We start from the raw sequence: 24,758 nt of genomic DNA on the forward strand, positions 1-24,758 counted from the left end.
GGGGACGAGGTATCATTGCAGAATCAGAGCACCCTCCATGTTCAACTAATAAGAACAACAGTGAAGGCCTCTTTGGATTTCACGGAATCTCTAGCTTTTTCCCTTTTCAGGGTGAATTCTGCTTAGGGGACATTTTATATGTTTAAGGCTCATTTTCTGGAAGGGATGTGGCATTTGGGTATGCGGAGATGTCTGGTGGGTAAAGAGCAATGGGATGCCATATGCAACCAGATGTTTCAAAAACCTTATCCCAGCAGGGTATAGAACTTGCTCAACCAGGGCTACTGCTGTCTCTGTGGCCTGTTTCAGGCATTTCTGCATTGCTGAGAGCTGTAGAGCAGTTACTTGGCATCACCCCACATATTCACCAAGTACTATTGTCCTGCTCTGGTTCTGGGTTTGAGAGTGGTGCTACAATCTTTATTCAACTGAGAATTCCTCAGCCCACCTTCCACCTGGTCTGGACAGCTCAGGAATCTTCACAGAGTGGGAATGCTTAAAAGCCCTTGGAGGGGTTACTTAACTTTTCTGTCATCTAGCAACACTGCGCTCTTTGCCACTGCTCTGGGACATAGGTGCAGTAAGAGTGCTCTGTACTGAGTCCCCTCCCCTACTGTCTGCAGTACATGCACTTTTCTTGGAGTTCTGTATTTGAAATAGTTTAGTCAGAACTGAGTCTGCTCAGCACCTGAGGTCTATTGAGATTGTCCCTAGATCTGTTATTTACAAACCCATGTTGTGTAGTGTTTTACATAATCCTCTAGCTTTTTACAGGTTTTTCTCTTAATATTTATTGTATATTTAAACAAATATTATTTCAGCAGCAGCTGGAGCTCTCTTTTCCTGTCACTGCACAAAAAATTGGGAGCTGTGTCGACACCATCCTTTTTGTCTAGTGAGGATTAACTGAGTTTGGTATTCACACCAGCTGCTATCATGAAAACTTCATTAAGAGTTTTAGCAGGCATATGCAGCATATGTGCCGCTCCTTGGCTGGGGTTGGCTTTGGGGCATTGTCCACCCATCCCTCAGTGTGATGGCACTTGGTGCCAAATCAGCCTGAATTAGCAATGAATGAAAAGTGTACCTCTGATGTTTGCTGGTGGTCTCCGTGTGCATTGGGTTTTTAGTGCACAAGTATCACAAAACTACCACCAAAATCCTGCCTTAAGGCTCTCCTCTACACAATGCCTACAAAAACCTCAACAATGGCCAGGCAGCAATGGGAAGCTGACAAATATCCTTTCATGGTCACTGTGTCCTCCCCCATCTGTTATCTCTCACTTCTGACTTAGATTGTAGCTCGGGGGCAGGGCCCATCTCTGTTATGCGTGTGTATCTGTAAAGAGATTAGCACTGTGGGGCCCTGTTTCTTGATTGGGGCTCTAGAAGCTCCTGCCTGCAAATTAATTAAGATCTTTAGTAATACTTAGCACTTATTTCTGCCTATGTCTCTCATCTATCTTGGCTTCTTTGTGGTGCCTATCTCCCTGGCATTGAATTTCCCTCTTGGTCATTCAGCTGTGGGGTCAGAGTGGACATAAACCACCATGGGGACCCCTCTTTCCCTGCAGTCTGCAATGAGAGCCATTGGCTGGAGGCAGTGTATGGGGAAGCTAGGACCTTGCACTGTTTTGTCCATGTAAAGGCCCCAGATAATCTTGTCTTTAAGCTAACTAGATAATGACAGGAGACAAGGAAGGCTAAGATAAATTACGGGGTGACTTGATCACAGTCTGCATGGGGTCAGATATTTAGTAGTGGGCTCTTGAGTCTAGCAGAGACAGGTATAACAAGATCCAGTGGCTGGAAGTGGAAGCTGGACAAATTCAGACTGGAAATAAGATGTGGATTTTTTAAGGTGAGCGTAATTAACCTAGGGGTGGGCAAACTTTCTGGCCAGAGGGCCACATCGAGGTTGCAAAACTGTATGGAGGGCCGGGTAAGGAAGCCTGTGCCTCCCCAAACAGCCTGCCCCCGCTCCCTGCTCCCTTCCACTTCCCGCCCCCTAACTTCCCCCTTCAGAACTCCCAATCCATCCAACTCCACCTGCTCCTTGTCTCCTCACCGCCCCCCCGGGACCCCACACTCTATCCAACCTCCCCCCGCCCCCCCGCTGTCTGTTCCCTGTCTGCCCTGACCCCTGTCCACATCCTCGCCGCCTGACAGGCCCCCCGGGACTCCTGTGCTTATCCACCCCCTCCTGCTCCCATCCCCTGAAAGCCCCCGGGTGCCCCTTATCTAAGCCCCCCCACAACACCACTCCCCATCCCCTGCCCCCTTACCATGTCGCTCAGAGTAGCAGGAGTCGCTTATTGGGGTGCCTGAGAGGTGTGCGGCATGGCTGCAGGGGAGGGGGAACAGCAGGGAAGGAGCCAGGGATAGCCTCGCTGGCCGGGAGCTCAAGGGCTGGGCAGGACGGTCCTGCGGCTGGATGTGGCCCTTGGGCTATAGTTTGCCCACCTCTGAATTAACCACTGGAACAATTTCCCAATGGTTGTGGTGAATTACTGACCATTTTTAAATCAAGACTGCATCGTTTTCTAAAAGCTGTGATCTAGGGATTACTTGGGGGCAGTTCTCTGGCCTGTGCTATGCAGGAGGTCAGGCTAGATGGTCACAATGGTCCCTTCTGGCCTTGGGATCTTTGAGAACTGCTGCCCTCTGTTTTCATCTGCTGCTGCTATGCATGGAATATCCCGCACTGAGTTGGCCTGCCCGTCCTGCCCTCCTCATTCAATCCCTTTTCACAATCCACTTCTGCCATAATGCCTATGAGAAACGATCAAATGGAGATGTCTGCTTTATCGACACTCCCATGAAAAGCCCTTGCTCATTCTACTAGACCTTGCTTGGAAGCAGTGTAATATGAGTTATCCTCTCCTCTTGTGGCTGTTGTGTTACCCCTCTCACGTCTTGTCTAAAATTTGTTTGTAAGCTCCTTGGCATGGGGAAACCTCTCCTCTCTGTTTTGGGAGCTGTCTGGGAAGCCTTTGGGCACCGTTAGTCACTGTGGCTGGATGTGCACCTGAGGCAGAGTTGTAGAGTGCAGCTCTGCTGCTCTGTCCTCTTGAAAGGTTTCAGGGTGAGAGTGCACCACTCTGTGGTATCTACATGTGATGTGCTCCTGCTTCCCTGCAAGATGATTCTGCATGCACAGATACTTGTTCTCCTTAGCTGGTGCTTTACAGAGATGGGTTAGATCAGTGGTCCCCAACCTTTTCGTCTGGCAGACCGTGGTGGCGGTCATGCATCTGCCAAAATGTCACCGAATTTCGGCGGCATTTTGGCAGTGATGCCTCTCGATGACGTCACCACATTGGGGACCCCTCGGTTAGATGACCTCACTACACCAAAACAAGAATGGGCCATTGCAGCACAGAACTGTTTTAAATATAACTACACTAAGCAGCCTCCATGTAAGACTCCCTGAAGCCTCTCAGTAGATACATGGCGTGGAGCTGCGGGAATCCTTTTATTAGATCTGGAAATGTATTTTTGAGCACTTGCGCAGGGCTGGGAATGGCTTTCCACTGCTTTCAGGGTTTTTAGCAGTTCCATGCGTGACATTTTTCACCAGTGAGGACAAATTGCAGAGTCCCTCTCAGGATCAGAGGGGCCAGGTCTTCAGGGAGGGAGGAACTTTCCAAGGCAGCTTGATGGAGCCAGGGGTGAATGGGCAGGATTGAAGTGGGGAATGGAAACCAGGGACAGCCTGGAAAGAGGGTGAAGGGATCATGGAGGCAGGAGTGCCTGAAACAGCTTCCCCCATTCTGCCTTGGTCTCTTCCCGTCAGCCTCCTTCCTGCTGCTAGCAATTGTGCGCTGGCTCAGAGCCCACAGGGGGCACTAAGGAGAGTCGAAGAGAGGCAGCATTGCTGCCCGATGCCTTAGTGTTACAGTGGCTCTGCTGGGGTCAGAAATGTCACATGGGGACTCCTGCATCCCTGCTGGGTGTGAGATCTGAGCAAGGGCGGACCAGTGAGTGAGTGAAATGCTTGGTCCTGGTAGCATTGGATTTGATGGCTACTGGAAATGAGTGCGCAGAAGTTTGAGAGCCATGCCAGGGAGGACCTGGGCTCTAGTACAGTGGTAAACTTGCCAGGCCTGTGTGAGCAGGAGGGGCACGGCAGGTCTTTGTGGGAGCCTTCAGCTTGCAGTTCACCATTTCTTTAGTTAAATGGTTATATGGTTGTGGGGCACGTTTTAGGACAGAGACAAAATCTTGTCACAAACTTAAGGCACCAGAAATGGGAGCCATTTTCCCATTAAGGTTTTGCTGACTTTCTCCAGAGTGGCTGCTATGAGCTGTTGGGCGCATGATGAATTCTTCCACAACAACCAAACAAATGCCTGTAATTTAGTAAAAGGGTCACAAACTGGGCAGCAGAGAGGTGATATGTCCTCCCCCCACTCTGGCTGTGCATGCCTGTGCTCGTGCTCTCTGTCTTGCTTTTGCTTAATGACAATTTTCCTGGCCTAGACGAGGTGAATTTGGGTCTGGTGTTCATAGTGGCCCCATCTTGTCTGGTTTGGGAGACTGCTTCCCTCTCCTCACTCAGTGGTGAATGATCCTGAATGCAACCAAGTCATTGTCTGCTGTATTTTTTTTCTGCCTGGATTTCTTGCAGGTTTTGAAGGCTGCTCCATGGTTCCCACCATTTACCCACTGGAGACCCTACACAACTCCCTCTCTTTGCGACAGGTCAATGAGTTCCTGACATCTGTGTGCAGGTGTTACAGCAACTTGCACTCTCGAGCATCCACAGGTACTGGTGGGGGTGGGTGAGGCTGGCAGGTCTTGAGACCCTGAGAAAAGAAGGACAACAGGAGCAGTGGTCGATCCACGGGGGGGCAGGGGGGCATGGGGCTGTTTATCCTCTGTTCTCCTTGTAGAATGTAGAGGCAGATTGAAAAGGGTAAGGCAAGTAGCAAATGCCAGTTAACGTAACAGCTCCAGAGCCTGCTGGTCCAGTGGGTGAGTCCTGGGTGGCCCTGCATGGTTATGTGAGACATAAGAGGCAGTCAATCAAAAGTAACTTCTAACTGCAGGAGGAGGGAGTCTGTATCTGCTAGCCAAACCATTTGAAAGCATTATCAGAATAGCTGCTTTTGGTGTAGTAAGTACCTTGGTTCATCCATAATGATGCCGGAAGGGATGGTGGGGGCACTGCAGGTTGCTTGCAGATCTGCAGAGGGCCTAGATTCTGTTGTGGCTGGAGCAGCAGCCTGGTATTTTCTACTCTGGGGTGTTAATCTGTTTGGTTGATGGAATTTTTGTGGCCTCATGCGGATGTTCTGTCTCTTCAAGCTCTGTTTGATTCCGTGATTGCAAGCCAGACAGCCGGTGACCCCTTCATGCCACAGAGAATCCTCTCGTCTTCATCTCTGCCACTGCGCCAGCGCTCGGACAAACCACCGTGGTGTGAGTGTTTCCTTTCTCTTATGGAGGAATTGATTTGTGATAGCTGGGCGAAATGGTGGTTGCGGCAGGATGCCAAGGATGCTTGGAGGGTTTGCAGGCAGGAGAGGAATTGCTTAGGGGACTTCCAGGGGTAGACCTGGGAGAAATGGTATATAACTGAGTATAAAGAAAACATGTAGCCTGTCTACTGCATTGGGAATTGCTTCCTGAAGGAAAAAGATATCCGTCTACCAAAAGGTCCTGCAAGGGAAGAGGTGGAAGCTCCATCATGACACATTAACAACTCAAGTGGACAGTCTCCCCACGGATGCTATCAAGGTGACCCCCGCACTGTCCCCTGAGTGTAGGGATAGACTGGTTGGCACCTACGAGGGGTTTCCATCTCCAGTATGTTTGATTCTCCCTGACAAATAGCAGTGCCTCTGATCCAGGAGGCAGAATACCTTTTCTTGTTCAGATTCTCCCCCAGAGCTCCAGGCCATGATGTTCCCTTCTTTACTATTTTAGTTGTAGGCTTTTCTCTGTCACTCATCACAGCTACAGCTGAGCTTCACAACCCCTTTGGGGACCCAGAGAGGGCATGGGATTCACTCCAGGATACAGAGCAACCCAGTGACAGAACTAGGAATGGGAATGCAAAACTCTTGAGTCCTCATCCAGTGCTATCACTGCACCTCATTCACCCATTCCTTCTAAGGGTTGCTGAGGCCAGGACGCTCCCTCCACTCTGTTGTAGGGGGAAGTGAGGGACAGCACTTCTCACAGTGACTGTGATTGCATTTGAAAATAAGGTTCATCTCACTTCTAAGGCCTTTGGTTGAATCTTTTCCCTGTTAAGCAGTGGTCAAAAGTACATTCGGCATTTCTGTCCTTTCTGGGGGTGGGAGTTTCCTCTCCCCCATGCTCCTTGGAGCTCACAGCAGGAGGGCAGGGCTAGGACCTTCTTCCCAAAAGGTACACGTCCAAGGTTCATGCCTTTGTTCTGCTCCTCCTGGTCAGATCTAACCCGGAATTCTCCTCAAAATCTGGTGTGATGAGCAAATAGACTTCTCTCCTTTGGGCTAGGTGCTGGCTTTATTTTACGCTTTGTTGTCATGAAGCTGGGACTTTCTCCCTTCTGTACTCGCTAGCAACTCAGTGTGGAGTCAAAGACTGAGGTGAGCAGGGCTAAGGTGTAGTGTCCCTGCTTTACCTACAGCTCTTGACCATCATAAACCCCAGGCCACTGGACAAAGCAAGAAGGCTCTGTGTGCCAAAAAGTTGAGGCTGAGGGAGGTCATGGAGGTGAGTAGGTGGGATTCTCACCCTGGCAGATTGCACAGCAGCCCTTCTGCCCCATTCTTGTGGCACTGTCAGGACTCCCAGATCTAAAAAACCCTCCCAGGTGATTTGTGTAGGGAGACAGACTCCTCCCTCCTCTGACATATCTACTGACCTATCTGGGGCAGGGGCAGGCAGGTGTGAACCCTTGCAATCTGGATCCTGGGGTCTGGTACTGCCAATGTAGCATAAGATGTGGGTTCTCGAGGTTTCAGGGGCTATTGGGTTTTTATTTTCTCTGAGCTTAGCAGCCTAGCTACTTCAGGAGATGCTGATGAAAAATCAGTATTCTTCAAGTGGCACTGCATATTCCCACTTACAGATATTGCCTCACCTGTTGGCACCCAATGGCAGAACCTTCTCTAAGCAGTGCTCATGAGAGCACACATGCCCCCTTAGACGCTTCCTCTCAGAGTAGCTATGTAAGGGAACAGCTCCTGTGCCAGATGGAATTGAACCACTCTGGTCCCTTGTTAGTTTACAGTTTAGTTTTTAGTATAAAGTAGTTTAAGTACAGTATAGTTATGGCTAGGGCTGTCAAGCGATTAAAAAAAATAATCGTGATTAACTGCGCGATTAATCGCACTGTTAAACAATAATAGAATATAATTGATTTAAATATTTTTGATGTTTTCTACATTTTCAAATATATTTATTTCAATTACAACGCAGAATGCAAAGTGTACAGTGCTCACTTTATATTTTTTATTACAAATATTTCATAGAATCATAGAATATCAGGGTTGGAAGGAACCTCAAGAGGTATCTAGTCCAATCCCCTGCTCAACGTAGGACCAGTCCCCAACTAAATCATCCCAGCCAGGGCTTTGTCAAGCCTGACCTTAAAAACCTCTAAGGAAGGAGATTCCACCACCTCCCTTGGTAACCCATTCCAGTGCTTCACCACCCTCCCAGTGAAAAAGTTTTTCCTAATATCCAACCTAAACCTTCCCCACTGCAAGTTGAGACCATTACTCCTTGTTCTGTCATCTGGTACACTGAAGACAGTCTAGATCCATCCTCTTTGGAACCCCGTTATGTGCACTGTAGAAAACAAAAGAAATAGTATATTTCAATTCACCTAATAAAAGTACTCTAGTGCAATCTCTTTATCATGAAAGTTAAACTTACAAATGTAGAATTACGTACAAAAAATAACTGCATTCAAAAGTAAAACAATGTAAAACTTTAGAGCCTACAAGTCCACTCAGTCCTACTTCTTGTTCAGCCAATAGCTCAGGCAAACAAAATTGTTTACATTTACAGGAGATAGTGCCACCTGCTTCTTATTTACAATGTTACCTGAAAGTGAAAACAGGCATTCGCATGGCACTGTTGTAGTTGGCGTTGCAAGATATTTACGTGCCAGATGTGCTAAAAATTCATACGTCTCTTCATGCTTAAACCACCATTCCAGAGGACGTGTCCATGCTGATGATGGGTTCTGCTCAGTAACGATCCAAAGCAGAGCGGACCAGTGCATGTTCATTTTCCTCATTTGAGACAGATGTCACCAGCAGAAGGATGATTTTCTTTTTTGGTGGTTCAGGTTCTGTAGTTTCTGCATCTGAGTGTTGCTCTTTTAAGACATCTGAAAGCATGCTCCACATCTCGTCCCTCTCGGATTTTGGAAGGCACTTCAGATTCTTAAACTTTCAGTTGAGTGCTATATTATCCTTAGAAATCTCACATTGATACCTTCTTTGTGTTTTGTTAAATCTGCTGTGAAAGTGTTCTTAAACAAACATGTGCTAGGTCATCATCCGAGACTACTGTAACATGAAATATGTGGGTAAAACAGACCAGGAGACATACAATTCTCCCCCAAGGAGTTCAGTCACAAATTTAACTAATGCATTTTTTTTAACGAGCTTTATCGGCATTAAAGCATGTCCTCTGGAATGGTGGCCGAAGCATGAAGGGGCATATGTATGTTTAGCATATCTGGCACGTAAATACCTTGCTACACCGGCTACAAAAGTGCCATGTGAACGCCTGTTCTCACTTTCAGGTGACATTATAAATAAGAAGCAGTCAGCGTCCCTCGTAAATGTAAACAATTTTGTTTGTCTGAGTGACTGGCCGAACAAGAAGTAGATCTGAGTGGACTTCTAGGCTCTAAAGTTTTACATTGTTTTGTTTCTGAGTGCAGTTATCTAACAAAAGAAATCTACATTTTTAAGTTACACTTTCACAGTAAAGAGATTGCACAACAGTACTTATATGAGGCAAATTGAAAAATACTATTTATTTTATCATTTTTACAGTGCAAATATTTGATGCCATTCTGGAGGACTGGGGAGTACACTTGGAGATTCAAACAGGCCAGGGCCTCTGGAGCTAGGAGGAAAAGGCTCACAGCATAAATCTCCCAGACCTGAGAGAGGTTAAGTTAGCTCTGCGAAGGTTCCAGGCCACCCTGCGGGAGAGCCACACCCTGATTCAGTCAGACAATATGACTACAGTTACATATTTAAGCAACTAAGGGGGAACAAGGAGTCAAGACACTATGTGCTGGAAATAATGAGGTGGGACCTCAGAGTGATCCACATCAAAGGGAACTCGAACCACCGAAAGGCAGATTGGCTTAGCAGGTACAAGGTTTGAATCAAGCTTTTCAATCTCATTGTTCAGATGTTAGGCCTCCTTTCAACAGAGCTGTTCATGAATCATAAGAACATAAAGACCAAAATACTTCACAAGGGAGCAGCCCCCAGAGCCAGGCCACAGAAGACTTATTGCACAGTTGGCTGCAGGACCTACTTTACTCATACACATCCTGTAACTAACTCAGTTAGTGGCTGCTGCCAATAACAGGTTTAGGTCTGGTCAAGCTCACTCTTCTCCTGTTGCTGAAGAAGGGAGAAAAATTGATAATGCTTCTGCCATGCATTACATAAGCTTCATTCTTTCCAGTTATATACCAAGGTGGTCAGATTATGGAATTGGTGCACTCTTCATGAGATCTATCTAATGGCCCTGCAGTTAGCAGGCAAGAGCAATGTACTAGCAGATTGCCTCATCAGGGTCAGTTCTCAGTTTCACAAGTGGTCCCTGAACAATCCAGGTATGCAAGACATCTCCTGTTGGTGTTAGCCCGATGTAGATCTCTTTGACAGCCAGTCAGTCCATTTCAGATGCCTTCCTTCTGTGTTGGGGAAGGAGCCTTCTGTATACCCCCCACCACCACTTTTATTCAGCAAGTGGTGACAAAGATTTGTCAGGACAGGGCAAAAATTATATTGATTGCCTCAGCTTGTCTGAGACAGCAACAGTACATGAATCTGCATCAGCTGTCAGCTGGACTTTACATGCATTTTCTTCTGTCTCCAGATCTCTTGTCACAGCAACAAGGCAGGATCTTTTATCCAGATCCTCAGTTTCTTCATCTTATGGCCTGGGCTGTCGGACTTTGGCTACTCTTAGCAGTTATGTTCTCATTGGTATAGAATGTACTACTTAATTCTAGAAAATTGCCTATTAAAAAGTGTTACTATTTAAAATGAGCTAGATTTGTTGCTTGGATGCAGGGAAAATACAATTTCCCAGTTGCAGCTTCCATACCCTGTGTATTAGAAATTTTATATACTTAAAATCTGAAGGGATGAGGCCTAATTCTTCTTTAAAAGTTCACTTGGTAGCTATTCAGTCTACCTAATTTTGGTTGATAGTATATCACTGTACATGATTCTGTTAAAAGATTTATGAAAGGATTATCTAACAGATCTCCACCTTTAAGGGATCCAGTCCCATTTTGGGATCTTAATCTGATCTAATCTATGTTTGAGGTCATCCTTTGAACCACAGGTGAAATGTTTCATATTTTATTTATCTGTTAAAATGGTCTTCATTATTGCTATAATGTCAGCCAGAAAGGTGGGCAAATTGCACGCCCTGATGGCTGAGCTGCCCTTTATGATTTTTCATAAAGGTGGTTCAGAGATCTGATCCCAGGTTTTTACCAAAAATAGCCACTGTTTCATATCAGACAACTGTGATACATTGTACCTCAAAATAACACCCTGAAACCCCCATATTCACCACGCGTATATGGTTCTGATATATGTTGTACAAAGTATATCTTGTGAGTTGTCATTTGAAAAATCATAATTTGCTGTACATCATTGTCCTGTAGGGTTTGGCCTGGAGTCTCCCGGAACTGGCATCGATCTCCTGGTGCCTATTGAAAGCAATCTGGGAGACTTCAATAGGATATTTTAAGAAAATGACATTACATCATGTTGGGGGGAAAATATCTCCCAGAATAGCTTGAGTCAGAGTTGGCAACCCTACTGTCCTGTTAAAATGTGTGCATCGTTATTGTATATGAAGTTATGAAATTTTACTGTATGCTTGTTACTGAAACATGTGATGGGTCTAGGGAATGCCCACAGAATAGCTCCTTAGAAATAACAAAAAGAATTGTAAACAAAGGCCTTGCATGGCACTCAAGCCTCACATACGCAAAAGGTGTGGGCAAAAAATACAATTCACCTGAGAGCTGCTTTGAATCTCATGGACCCAGGAAACTGATTGTCTGTACTCCAGCTGGGCGGTATTCCTAAAAGCAAGGAGGAGGGTATAAAATAAGAGACCGTGACATCACCTCTTTACTTCTTTCCTCCCACCTCTCGACACCTGGAAACAAGATCATTTGGAAGACAAAGAGGAGCATAATTGAATTGGGGGACAGGCGATTCATGTTACATTTCAGTATAGCATTTTTTACCCAAACCCATATGCTAAGGGTAGTTACATACTTTAGCTGCTAGAATGGTTCTTACATATTTAAATAGAAGTCAGTTTTAGGAATTCATCTAGATTGGTTGTGTCTTATACGAAGAAGTCAGAGTTTGCCTGCTCAGCTATTTCCAGTTGGGTGAAACAATGCATCATTTAGTATTACAAATCAGGAGAAATTCCTGAGTCTTCTGTTGTACAGTCTTATTCTACTAGAGCTGTAGCTACATCTTTTGTTTGTATTCAATGTGTTCCTATTAGGGAAATTTACAGGGCTGCTAGCTGGAAGTCAATGTACACATTCACTAAGCACTATGAGCTAGATCTAGCTTCTAGAGCAGCAGATGCCAAGTTTGGCAGAAGGGTGCTTCAATCATTATTTAATTAGGACTCTGTTCCCAGCTCTGGGCTTTTTCAGTACTGCCTATTGCTTGTCAAACTAGCTGTAAGTGGGAATATGGAGACCCACTCGAAATGAAGTTTAATTTTAAGCTGAGTTCTTTGGGATGACTCTGCATATTCACATTTCCTGCCCCTATTTTTCTTAGTCTTATTATGGTCTCTCTGGGTTAGCAGTAAATGAACTGAGGCGAAAGAGGATGCAGCACCCCCTTATATAGCCTCACCTCAATGTTTGGAAGTTCTGAGAGGAGGAGGAAGTGGGACGCATGTACCCAGCAATGGGCACTGGTTGGAGAAGGTTCTGCTATTAGACCCTAACAAATGCTGCAATACCCAACTGGGAATATGCAGAGTCACCTTTGAAGAACTCCTATTACCAGCATAGGAGCCACATAGGGGGGCATGCAGGGTCAAGTGCTTTCCTGTTTTCTGCTTGGCCTGCTGGAGGGGGAGGGAGGGGGGCACCGTCCTTCTCTCGCTGCGCCTGCACCCTGGCAGCCGGGCCTGGGTCACTGCTCTGTGCAGCGTGGTGGGGAACCTAGCTGGGGAGGCGGCAGCACCCCCTCCCCTTCTCCCTCCTTGCTGGAGACAGAAGGCAAGCAAGCCGGAACACACACATACACACACACTCTCACTCTCACTCTCACTCTTTCCTGCTGCTGCTGCCGCCCCTGGCAGCCGGGGGTGGGCCGCTGCCACCACCTCCTCCCCAGCCAGGCTCTCTCTCCAGCAACTGCCGCTCTGCACAGAGGTAGCAGCCACCTTCAGCTGGTGTAAGAACCAGCTCCTTCCTGCCCCCTCCACTTACTGCCCGGGGCCGGCTGCCAGGGAGAGCCACTGAGGGAGCCAGAAACATGCCGTGTGACAGAGAGGTACAGTGGGAGGACAAAGCTCCCACCCACGCAGGTACTTCTGGCAGCGTGGGAAGAATACAGCACCCCTGGGCTGGGCACAGGGCAGACAGTCACTGGGGAAGGCACTGGAAGCAGCTTCCCTGGCCTCTGCTTTGCTGAGGTGTCCCTGAGGGCACTGGAGCTGCAGGGAGACACTGGTGCTGTGAGTCTCCCTGGGCTCCCAGCCAGGCCCAGAGGCCTGCTGCTGTAGCCCTAAGGCCCAGGAGCCGGTGGGATTGACTGAACTAGCCCAGGGAGGAGGGGCTGGAAGGTTTCTCCCAGAGGCAACACATGGAGTGGTCACGTGTCCCCCCCGCCTTCACATTGTGCCCCCTCAGGAGGCACATGTCATCTCTGGTTACAAGTAAGGGCATGTCAACACTTTTATAAGCTTAGAGCAGCACAGCTGTACCGATACAGCTGTGCCATTGTAAGAGTGCTTGTGTAGCTGTGTCTCCCACCAACCTAGCACTATGCACACAAGCACTTATGCTGACAAACTTCATGTCGCTCAGGGATGTGTTTTTTCACATTCCTCAGCCACAAAAGTTTTGCCAATGTAAGTGCTAGTGTAGATGTGGCCGAAGTAACCTTCATATATTCTGGACAAAGAGTAGCAAGTCACTAGCAGCTAGGATAAAAATTCGCCCCATTGGGTTCTGATATGCAAGCCATAGTTTTATGTACACCTAAGCTTGTATCCATGCTAGAGCCTAAGTCTGATATGTTGCAAGATCTAACTGGTCCATTTATTTAAATATTTATTCTGCATCCCTGTTCTTTGTAGCAAGAGTGCAGTTGTGGTACTCAGTGATAGCTTCATCTGGGAGTAAGTTTGCATGGGGGACGCTATCTATAATGGATCAGTACTGCACGTTTCACAAGGACATGAAGTCCTTTAGAGTTCTGGAATCCCAACCAAGCTTTTATCTAGGGTTGACAGGGCTCATTAATTAGTACTTCCTTCTGTCTGGTCCCATGGCACCCCAAGGAGAAACGATGGCCAAATCTCGCTGCGACAGGGGCAATCAAAATATCTACCAACAGGAGAAAGTAATTCAGAAAATCTATGAAAGAAGGTGACTATTTCATAGCCTAAGGGTCCTACTCCAGACTTCAAATTATGCACTACAAGACCAATAGCATCACTCTCTTTCGGGAGTGTACCTGTGGGGAAAAATGTGCAGAGCAGATGCATGGGCTTTGAGCTATCTGTTTGTTTATGGCCCACTTATAATTTTTTGGACTTGGTGGACATAATATTTGATAGTGGAGTCCAAGAGTCTGCAGAAGGGTTTAAATAAATAAAAGCATGTAATGGCTTGATTTTCTTCCCTTTCCATTCCTGGGCTTGATACTAGTTACGTCCACTATGTACAGAATTGCCAGATGTACTTTTGAGAGAGAGAGAGAGAGAGAGGTGGCTCTTACCTGTCAGCAGCGGTATGCCTGGTGTCTCCCACCCCTTATCTGAGTTTAGAGCCACTTGCTTTGAGACAGAAATGTAAGCAGCTGAAAGTCTTGTGGGCTTGTGTTACCCAAGGGTTCATATGTTGGTTATCAGCTACTTTTGGAAGAGATCCTGTATGATTCCAGTAAGTTGTTTTTTTAGAGCAGGTGGTGGGGTGGTCCTGCCTGCTCTCCTGGCTCTTCCGGCTGCCTCCTCCGCAGAGGGAGAACCACCACATATACACAGTTACCAGACGTAACAACTGAGAGAATCCATGTGTGCATTGCTCTCTGCTGCTATGCTTTTAGGGACCTGTAGGCCTTCCTAGCACGTGTACGTTAACATCCCAAAACCATCGCCATCACAATGGCACCAACTGACCTGCATATGGGCAATCACAACAGGGAGACCAGGGCCTAGATGGCTCCAAGGACCAGACTCTGGTCTCTCCTGAGCCATGAGTAGGGGCTGGTGTGGAATACCATGGCCTGCTCTTCCCCAGGCCTGTGGTTAAATAGACTCCAGTGTTGTCAGTCTGGCACCATTGGCTGAACATTTTGTTTTTCAAAGAAATAAAAGTGACAGTGAGATTTGCAGTCCCCTCAAACCTGGTTCAGTTCTGGGGGTTGGATGCACACTGATGCATCTGGTATAAAGCCAGCAGAATGTTGTTCAGTGTCTGCCTACCTGCTGTTTACCAGTTCAGCCCAGACGCTCCTCACAAGAGTGACTTCCACTTGGGTCCCACCCTGGTGCACAGTTCACTCAGTGCTGCCTTCGCGCTGGAGGGAACAGTCAGGTGCTGATGTCTGGGAACGTGCTACATGCCATTTAATAGGCTTTTCAGCACAGACTCTGGCTGAGGTTTTCAGCTTAGTACTGACTCTCTAAGTGTTTGTCTGACGCTTTCTGGAATTGCTTTGCAGACAGCAGTGGCCCTTCCAGCACTGTCTCCAGTGCAGGCTCCTCCTCCCCGACCTCAATGGAGAACTACGCTCGCTTCGGCTTCACGGAGAAACCTTCTATCAGTCCCCAAATAAGTGAAGAGCGACTGAACTGCCAGCCCCCTGAACAGAGTGAGATGGAGCCCTTAGGGGAGGCACTTGAGTTAGACCTGGGTGGGTCTGGGCCCTTGGTAGAGAACCCCCTGGGAGAGATGCCAGAACAGGGCCTGATGAGGATGCCAGGGCTCTTGGAGGTCCCAGAGCCAAGCAAGCAGGAACCATCTGAGGAGGTGCCAGAACAGGGCACGATGAGGGTACTGGGGTTGGGCAAGACCAGGCAGGCTGGAGAGACATCTGAAAAAGATGGGTTGGTGGTGCTGGAGCAGGGTGGGGAGAAGCCAGCTGGGGGAACATGGGAGCTGGGTGAGACAGGGAAGCTGGAGGCAGGTGAGGTAGGGCTATCTGGGAAGATTTCAGATGAAGAGGGGCCAGCTGGGGAGATGTTAGAACCAGATGTGGTCAGGCCAGTAGCACCAGGGAAGACATCGGAGCTGGATGAGGAGGAGCCAGTGATGCAGATATTGGAGCCAAGTGAGGAGGGGCAGCCGGTGGAGATACTGGAGAAAGAAGAAGAGGAGCTGTCCACAGATAATGCTCTATCAGATCAGCAGCCGTCCAGTCACTTCTATCAGGACCAACAGCTGTCCAGTGAGAAAAGTGTTGAGGACGAGCAGCCTTCTAGTCAGCAGAAGCTGCAGAACTAGCATCTCCCTCCATGGCCAGCATGCTGGGAAGAAAGGAGAATCCCTGAGCCAGTCAATGTCTGGAAGCAGTGTGGCTCCCCAATACTGGAGTGGACTTGGCTGTGCCCATGTCTTGCATAATGTTTCTAGCCCTCCAGTCAACCCGCTGGGCAGATGTTACGACACTCCCTGCACAGCATCTGGCACTCCAAAGCTCTGTACCATGCCGTGGCCTGAGCTCCCAGGGCTTTAGGAGACTGGTCTATGGATCATTCACGGGACAGTGGAAAAGTCTGTTCTGTTCAGAGACACCAGTCAGCTTGTCACCACCAGGCAAGGGACCCATGCCTTCCTTAAATAAAAAACAAAGTCAGCCCTGGGTGAGCAGGGGCAACTCCCACTGAAGTCATAGGGAGTGCATGGGCTTGCTTTGTCAGTGGCACTGGAGCCAGAAGTGAAGGGGAGGTGGGGCCACAGCTGTCAGGGTAATGAGGCCAAAGGAGATGCCTGCTGCCTGCAGCTGGTGTTAGCCCACTGATTGCATGGAGAGAGGCACAGGTCTGGCAGACATGGGCACTGTAGCAGCTACAAGCCTCATCAGAACATACAAGTGCTGCATGTTTGTGCTGAACAGCTGCACTGTGTTGGTCTCCTGCTCTCTGGCTGCTGGAATATGCCAGGGGAGGAGATTTGAAAGCAGCTTGAGGATCTCCTGGTTAAGCTGCAGTGTCCTTGGAAGCAGGAGAATGATCCTGAGGCTTGGCAAGGGTGCACATTCAGTGTGATGAGTGCTTTGCAGGCCAGTGGCTTCTGGAATGGAGAAATCCCAGCCTGCAGGTTCCCAACAAGCCTGTTGAGAAATGGCTTTTATGTGACTGAACGAAAAATAGGTAACACTGGGCATTGCCTGCTGCCAAAACCAGCTCCTTCCTTCCATGGGCCCCGCTACCTCTGCCCAACCTGACTGCTCCACTTGCCAGGCCTGGTAACTGTCTGCCTCTCTCACCTCACCTGTCAGTCGCCCCTCAGGTGGGGATGGTTGTAGGGAGGCACAGAGGCAAGTCTGATTGTAGGGAGAAACACTGGCAGGGGGCATGGGACAGGCACTGCAGCAGGGAGGGCAATGGGGGGTGAGATAGGAAGCTTTACTTGGGGCACTGCAGGGTCAGGTTGGGGACCACTGCATGTGGGGGGACCCTTTTCAGTGGCTGCCCCTTTGTGTGTTCCCATTGGGCTGGGATTCCTGCAAGGAGGGGCATGGTGCCCACTCTAGAAGGGATGCACAGGGAGTACAGAGGCAGGTCTTTCTAGTCCTTGAGGGTTGAGTGAGGTTTGAGCTCTGAACCCTTCAGTGATAGAAACAAAGTGCAACTGCTTTTTGAGCAAATCAGGTTTTATTTTTAAGACACTGATAAGGAGAAATTGCTATTGTGGATAAAGTACAAACTATTTAATATATATGTAAATGAGTGTCAAGCACAAGCCCAGAGGCATGGTAACTACAGGGGTCCTGGCTCCTAAGCCACTGCAGGTAGCGGAATCCCCATCTGCAGGGGCTGTGATGTCACCTCTTGAGCAAAGTGGACAGTCTGTCGGAGCAAGTGGAAGGCTCCCTATTCCTTTGTCCCGCCTATGGGGAGGACTGTATTTATGGTACAGGTTTGTCTGTGTCTGTAGTCTCTGGGGAAGCTATACCCAAAGATCTCTGTGCTGTATCAGAATGTGTGTGTTCACAGTAAACATGCTACACTATATATCTGGCTTCCATCTCTCTTACCACTGCAGCAGCCTGGGCAAAGTGCTGACACGCCTGATGTCACCAGCAGCCTCAGTTGTATCAAAGCAGTTATTGCTACATACGCTGCTGAGCTGAACTTGGGGATGCAGGTCAGACCACTGAGGTGCAGCTAAAGCTTTGTGAGCCCCTACAGGGAAGAGACTCCCTTCATTGCACTTGAGATGATGAAGTGTTGGAAATACACGTGTCCATGATACCTGTGTTAAAGCTGCTGCCATTCACTATTGGAAGGGATGAACCCTGTGAGGTTAAGGCTTGATTCTGCCCCCCACCCAAGCATGGCAGTGCCATGGCTTGGCACTGTTAAAGGAAACCTGCAAAATGGGTGTGGGTGTTTGGGGTGGAAGTTGAGTCTTGGATGTATAACAAAGGCCTAATACCTGAGACAAGGAGAGGAAATCTGGTGTGGTTTTCACCGTGGGAGTGGTGAGGGTGTCAGTCTTAGCTTCCTGGATTTGGCAGGAGTGTTCAATGCAGGACCTAGAGAGGCAGAGCCTGCAGGAGCTTTCCTAGCCCTTAGTTATGTGGTCATTGAAAGGGCAGGTAAGCCTTTTACACAGAGAGCTTGTGTCTCAGCCATTTGTGAGGTCAATACAGTTGATAAAGAGGAAGTGCCAAAGCCTGGTGATCCAGTCTAAAAATGGGGGGTCCACCTTGAGAGCAGCACAGCCCTTTGCTTTGGAAAGGGTGCCTCCAAGAGAGAGCTTCTAGGGGCAGTTCCCTCCTGACTGTAACGACATGCCTTAGGATACTTTCCACATTCACATGCTGTTTTTTCCCAGGACCCCTGCCTCATTCAGTGCACCATTTGTGAGGTGTTTGTGTTAACAGGGGCTTAGTGAAGACTTCTAAATAGTCTCCATAAACCCCCTTTTCCCTGTTTCACAGGGTGGGACTGGTGCTGCCATGACCCTGCTTGGCCATGCCTACACTGAGAGCGCTTGACATATACCCCTGCACTTAGTGAACTCCTTTGCTGCCACCCCTGGGGGTGCTGGAGTGGCAGGAGGGCACTTGCACTCTGACTGCCACAGGGTTGGATGACATGGGAGTATGCCCTTCCTGCAGTTCAGCTTTGCTCTTGGCAGCAGGGAGAAAACCTTGCAAAGGTTGCTAATGCAGACAAGGCCAAGCAGGAGTATGGCAGCACAAGCCCTAGAGCCTGCAGGAAACTTGTGAATAAAATCTGACTTCTCTAATAATTCATGAGCAGAACCCCGCCTCCCCCCCCGCCCCCCNGCCCCCCAGCCCTGTTGCAGCCTCTTTCTCTGCTCCCTGGCTAGTGCCCATCCTGGACCATTCAGCTGGAGGAGAAGACACTCAGTTTGGTGGAGGGAGATTGTAACAGGATTCACAACCCACCCCTCTTCCTGGGGCCCCCTTGCTGCCCCAGTAAGGCTCAGAGAGGCTTCAGGGTTGTGTAACAACACCCATGTCTTTATTCACCTACAGTTATCCCACCACCAGTGTCTGTCTATTTACAAATTTTACAGGATTATTCAACCTCTTTTATAGGCAGAGGCAGCCTTCAGCTAGGAGGCCTCCAGCTCCCTCCCTGACTGACTTCTCTCTGACACCTCCCCTCCCCCTGGCTCCCTCACAGCCTTTATAGCCCTTGGTTTGTCAGGCGAGCAGGTGTTGCCAATCCTCAGGCCAGCATCAGGCCTTTTTCATCAGCCCCAATCTGCTTCCCTTGATTGGAGCTGACTGGGCAGGGGCTAGTTAGGTGCTTTTGCACCAGCACCCTGCTACAGAGATATTGCTGGGACTTTCCCCCTCAACTGAGTAATATCTAGCTACCAGTGTGCTAGTATTTAAATCATAGGACTGGAAGGGACCTGGAGAGGCCACCTAGTCCAATCTCCTGCCCTCATGGCAGGACTAAGTATTATCTAGACCATCCCTGACAGGTGTTTTCTAACCTGCTCTTAAAAACCTCCAGTGAGGGAGATTCCACAACCTCCCTGAGCAATTTATTTCAGTGCTTAACCACCCTGACCAGTTAGGAAGTTTTTCATAATGTTCAATCTCAACTGCCCTTGCTCCAATATAAGCTCATTGCTTCTTGTCCTACCCTCCGAGGTTAAGGAGAACATTTTTTTCCCTCCTCCTTGTAACGATATTTTATGTAGTTGAAAATTGTGTCCCCTCTTAGCTGTCTCTTCTCCAGACTAAACAAACCCCATTGTTTCAAGCTTCCCTCAGAGATCATGTTTTCTAGACCATTAATCATTTTTCTTGCTCTTCTCTGGACTTTCGCCAATTTGTCCACATCTTTCCTGAAATATGGTGCACAGATCTGGACACAATACTCCAGTCGAGGCCTAATCAGCATGGAGTAGAGCAGAAGAATTATTTCTGTCTTGCTTACAGTACTCCTAATACGTCCAAGAATGATCTTTGCCTTTTTTTTTTTTTATTTTTGTTGCAACAGTGTTACACTGTAGACTCATATTTAGCTTGTGATCCACTATGACCCCCGATCCCTTTCCACAGTGCTCCTTCCTAGGTAGTTCTTTCCCATTGTGTATGTGTGCAACTGATTTTTTTTTCCCTTCCTAAGTGGAGTACTTTGCATTTGTCCATATTGAATTTCATCCTATTTACTTCAGACCATTTCTCCAATTTGTCCGGATCATTTTGAATTTTAATCCTATCCTCCAAAGCGCTTACAACTCCTTCCAGCTTGGTATTGTCCGCAAACTTTATATGTGTACTCTATGCCATTATCTAAATCATTGATGAAGACATTGAACAGAACTGGCCCCAGAACTGATCACTGCGGGACCTTTCCAGCTTGACTATGAACCACTGATAACTACGCTTTTGGAACGGTTTTCCAACCAGTTCTGCACCCACTTCGTGGCTCCATGTAGGTTGTATTTCCCTACTTTGTTTATGAGAAGGTCATGCGATCCAGTGTCAAGGCCTTACTAAAATAAAGATATAACACATTTACTGCTTCCCCCCACCATCCACAAGGTTTGTTACCCTGTCAAAGAAAGCTATTAGGTTGCTTTGACATGATTAGTTCTTGACAAATGCATGCTGACTATTAATTATCACTTTATCTTCTAGGTATTTGCAAATGTATTGCTTAATTATTTGTTCCATTATCTTTCTGGGTACTGAAATTAAGCTGGCTGGTCTGTAATTCCTCTGGTTGTCCTTATTCTCTTTTTATAGATTGACACTATAGTTGCCATTTTCCAGTTCTCTGGAATCTATCCCGTCTTTCATGACTTTTCAAAGCTAATCACTAATGGCTCAGATATCTCCTCAGTCAGCTCTTGAGTATTCTAGGATGTATTTCATCAGGCCCTGCCAAGTCAAAGACATCTAACTTACCTAAGTAATTTTTAACTTGTTCTTCCATAATTTAGCCTCTGATTCCTACATAATTTTTGCTAGTATTCACTGTGTTAGACGTCCAATCACTACTAACCTGTTTGGTGAAAACTTTGAAACGTTTTGCACTTCTGCCATTTCCACAATTTCTGTTATTGTTTTTCCCTCCTCATTGGGTAATGGGCCTACCCTGTCCTTGGTCCTCCTCTTGCTTCTAATGTATTTGTGGAATGTTTTCTTGTTACCCACGATGTCTCTACCTAGTTTCATCTCATTTTGTGCTTTGGCCTTTCTAATTTTGTCCCTACATACTTGTGTGATTTGTTTATATTCATCCCTTGTAATCTGACCTAGTTTCCACCATTTGCAGGACTCTTTTTTGAGTTTTAGATCATTGAAAATCTCCTGAATAAGTCAGGGCGATCTCTTGCCATACTTCCTATCTTTTCTTCACAGTGGGATAGTTTGCTTTTGTGTCCTTAATAATGTCTCTTTGAAAAACTGCCAGCTCTCTTGAACTGATTTTCCCTCATCTCCTGAATATTTAGATTGGAATTGCAGCTGGCTTGAATGCTGTGCTCTGGCTCATGGACATCCAGCCTCTCCCCTTGGCAGGGCTTTTCTGGGCCAGTGTGCTCAGTCAGGGGCTCTGCATGTGACTGGCCCACAGGAGCAATCAGCTGCTGGGCTCTGGAAGGAGCATCACCGTTCCTAGCACTGGAGTGAAGCCCTGCCTGCTTTATACCGCTTCCTTCCTCTGGGTGGAGCCAACACACTCCCTTGCTATGAACTAGGATTTTAAAGATCAGACGATGGCATGCTCCCGAACATCCCCCCCTCTTATTAACTGCAGGGGTTGCTGGACTCCTCTGGCCCAGAACTGTCCAGCCAGAAGTGCTGATAGCTCAGCATTTCTCCTCCTAGCCATCTGTTGTCCATTAGCCCCTAGAAGGCGCTCTGGGAGGGAGTGTGGCCATGGCAGGGAAGACAAGCTCAATTGCTTTGCTTGTGAGGCACGTGTTGGATTTTGGAATACACTCACCCTTCGCAGTGCTGCCCAGACTCACAAGATCCCTAGGTCTCAAATGCTGGGAGAGATTGGGGGGTCCTGCCTCCAGCACCTGTCCCTACTTTTTTAGCCAAGGGGGAGGGGGGCTGCCTTTCCCCCCACCTGCTGCACTTTCTAGCTTCTCTTCAAGGTCAATAAGCATCATCTGCTGGCATCACCATTGTTACTGTGGCAACCAGACCTCTCCAGGCTGCAGGAGATGTTTCTCTATAATTGTTTTCCTTTCTCCTGTTGCTGGGGCAGGGTGAGATCTGTGCATCTCATCACACTGAGAGGAATAGGAGCCTCAGCCAGGACTGAGCAACTGGGCCTGCAGGGCATAAGAAATTAGCTCAGCCTGCTCCAGCTCTTCATCTCTACTCGCTTGTGCTGCTCCAGGAAAATCTCAGCAGCCGTAGCACTGTGACAGGCTGTGTGGGGAGTACACCACAACACAGAGGGGCTAGCTGTGCCTATGCCAGAGTGACAAAGAGGCCAGCTGGGTTTCCAATCTGACAGGGTTCTACTTGTCCAGCTCTTGCTCTATACCTGTGTAGTGGAGGTGGCCAAAGTGCAGTCCACTGCCCAGATGACATCATTTTATAATAGCCTACCAGTAAGCTGTTCAGTAGGGGAAGGGAGGGAGAGGGTTGGCATGCTGGGAGAGGGAGTCTCCACTCACCACCCCAGGTAGCTACAGCTGTCTTTACTTTGTTCCCATGAGTTGCAGTCCTCAGGCTCCTCACCAGCCTGTGGGTGGGCAGCACCCCACGTAACAGCTGTGGTGCTGGGTCACATAGCATAAGGTAGCTCCCCGGAGAGCAGGTTGGATGGAGCAGATGGGTTGGGAAAGTGCTCAAGGAGCTAACACACTGAATCACCCAAGTGAGTGTCCTTACCATCCCAGGAAAGTGAGCTGCTTCCTTGTGAGTCATTGCACACATGCAGCCTGCAGGTTCAAAGTCAGTCTCCCATACAGCGCTGCCAATAAGCAGTCAAGCTGCCTCGCGCAGACGCTGTGGCTGGTATGAGGTGCATTGATAGCAAGGCTTTAAAGACTGGCTCTTGGGCTGCTGCATTGCAAAATGAGCTGGAGGCTGCCCAAACCATCAGTTGCTGATCTCCCAGTAACCTCCCTTCTATCCCAGGAAGTACAGACTGGTGTAGGGCATCCGCAGTTTCAACCCTTCCTGGGGGAAATTAAAAGGCAGAAACCTTGAGAAGGAGACCGGCAGCTGGGGTGGGGCCATGGAGCAGCTGGTAAGGGATGGGGACAGAGGCAAAGAGAGTCATCAAAGATGTGGGATAGAGTGGAGTGTTCATTGACACAAGGGTATAAAATACAGTGTCTGGATAGAAGTAATGAGCACATTTTAACCAGTTTGTCAAAAGTTTCAGCTTCCAGCCAGCGGATCTCATTTTGCCTTTGCTAGATTGAGGAGCCCTCTGCTATCTGAACTCTCTTCCCCATGTTGGTACCAGCCAAGAGACTGTGACCACGTCACCTTTTGGCTTTCTCTTAGCTAAACTAAATAAACTGAGCTCTCTTAGTCTCTCATTGTAACACACATTTTCCAGAGCTTGGAGAAGTCTTGTTGTTATGCTGAACCTTTGACAATTTGTCAAAATCCTTTAAAAATTGGACAAGCTGTGTCCTGAGAAACCACTTCAAAAATCAGTGGTGAGTGGGTTTCCTGCCCTGGTGCAGAACAGGATGGCGTTGAGGCTTGAGACTATTAAAAGCTGATTTGTTTCATCTGTGATGCCAGGTGTCTGGAATGCCAGATGCAGAAGGTGGAGCCAAGTGCTCTCTACAGGTTGGGGAAAGAGCACATGGTAATGGGAAGCTGCAGTGGGGAAGAACTGGGCTTGGTACATTTCGACTGCTTTCTGGTGGATAAAGGCACTAGGAAAGGGGTTTTCCGCCTTTCAAAGAAAAGGTGTATTTTTTCCCCTCTCCCAGGAGAGCCTCAGCTCTCAGGGAATCATGGAAATTCAAAGGCAAGTGCTAGAATACATCTCATTATTGTGCAACTGTTTTTGTGAGCGTGACAAATTCTGCCGTTAATGCATTTTTTCTCCCCTTTGTAGTAGTAGCTGTATCCCCTGCGCTAAGAGGGGCCTTCCAGGGGCAATGGGAGGAGCTGGCCCATTCCCTTCTAGCCTATTTGCTGCACCCTCAGAAGAAAGTGGCAGGAAAAAAAGTGCACAGAGCAAAGGAGCAAAAGGTGGATAATAGCCCTTTAAACAGCTACTGAGAAGCTCTAGAGGGAGCTAACATAGGTTCATTAAATCTGCCAAAGCCACATCTCTGGTTCCTCAAGCTCAAATTGGATGTTACCCTGGCTCTCTCCAAAGGCTTTGAGGCTATGGCTGTGATTTGGGCAGGGAACCACAAGTAGAGAGACTCAATCATGGTGCCCATGTGCCCTATGTGCGGGAGTTTGGAATGTTTTTACCAGCAGTGTCTATTGGGGCCAGGCCCGTATTCTGCACACCTTTGCACTCCCACTCCCAAGAGGGTAAAGGGCAGAGGGACCCCAGCCACCACTCAGTTCCTTCTTATCACCCTTGGCAGCAAGTCAGAACAACTGCAGTGTCCCTGTAGTCACTGGAGAGCGTTTGTTACTGGTCGTGGTTACAGCAGG

General features: G+C 48.0%; 1 protein-coding gene across 18 annotated transcripts in view; it reads left to right on the forward strand.

The window, feature by feature from the left end:
• The window catches only part of PPIP5K1 (diphosphoinositol pentakisphosphate kinase 1), a 222,927-nt gene that overhangs the window by 118,233 nt on the left and 79,936 nt on the right, over positions 1-24,758 (forward strand). For 10 of the 18 annotated variants that reach the window (XM_075069773.1, XM_032768632.2, XM_032768633.2 and 7 more), the window contains 3 exons: positions 4,631-4,768; positions 5,311-5,424; positions 15,156-17,670. In XM_075069773.1, coding sequence (XP_074925874.1) covers positions 4,631-4,768; positions 5,311-5,424; positions 15,156-15,937 — 1,034 coding nt within the window. In that variant the 3' untranslated portion in view covers positions 15,938-17,670. Of the gene's footprint in view, positions 1-4,630; positions 4,769-5,310; positions 5,425-6,622; positions 7,302-15,155; positions 17,671-24,758 lie in introns of those variants that run through there. The other 8 variants (XM_032768645.2, XM_075069777.1, XM_075069778.1 and 5 more) reach the window with 2 other exon arrangements.

This window comes from Chelonoidis abingdonii, chromosome 9 (assembly GCF_003597395.2).
Source record: "Chelonoidis abingdonii isolate Lonesome George chromosome 9, CheloAbing_2.0, whole genome shotgun sequence".
Classification (NCBI taxonomy): domain Eukaryota; kingdom Metazoa; phylum Chordata; order Testudines; family Testudinidae; genus Chelonoidis; species Chelonoidis abingdonii.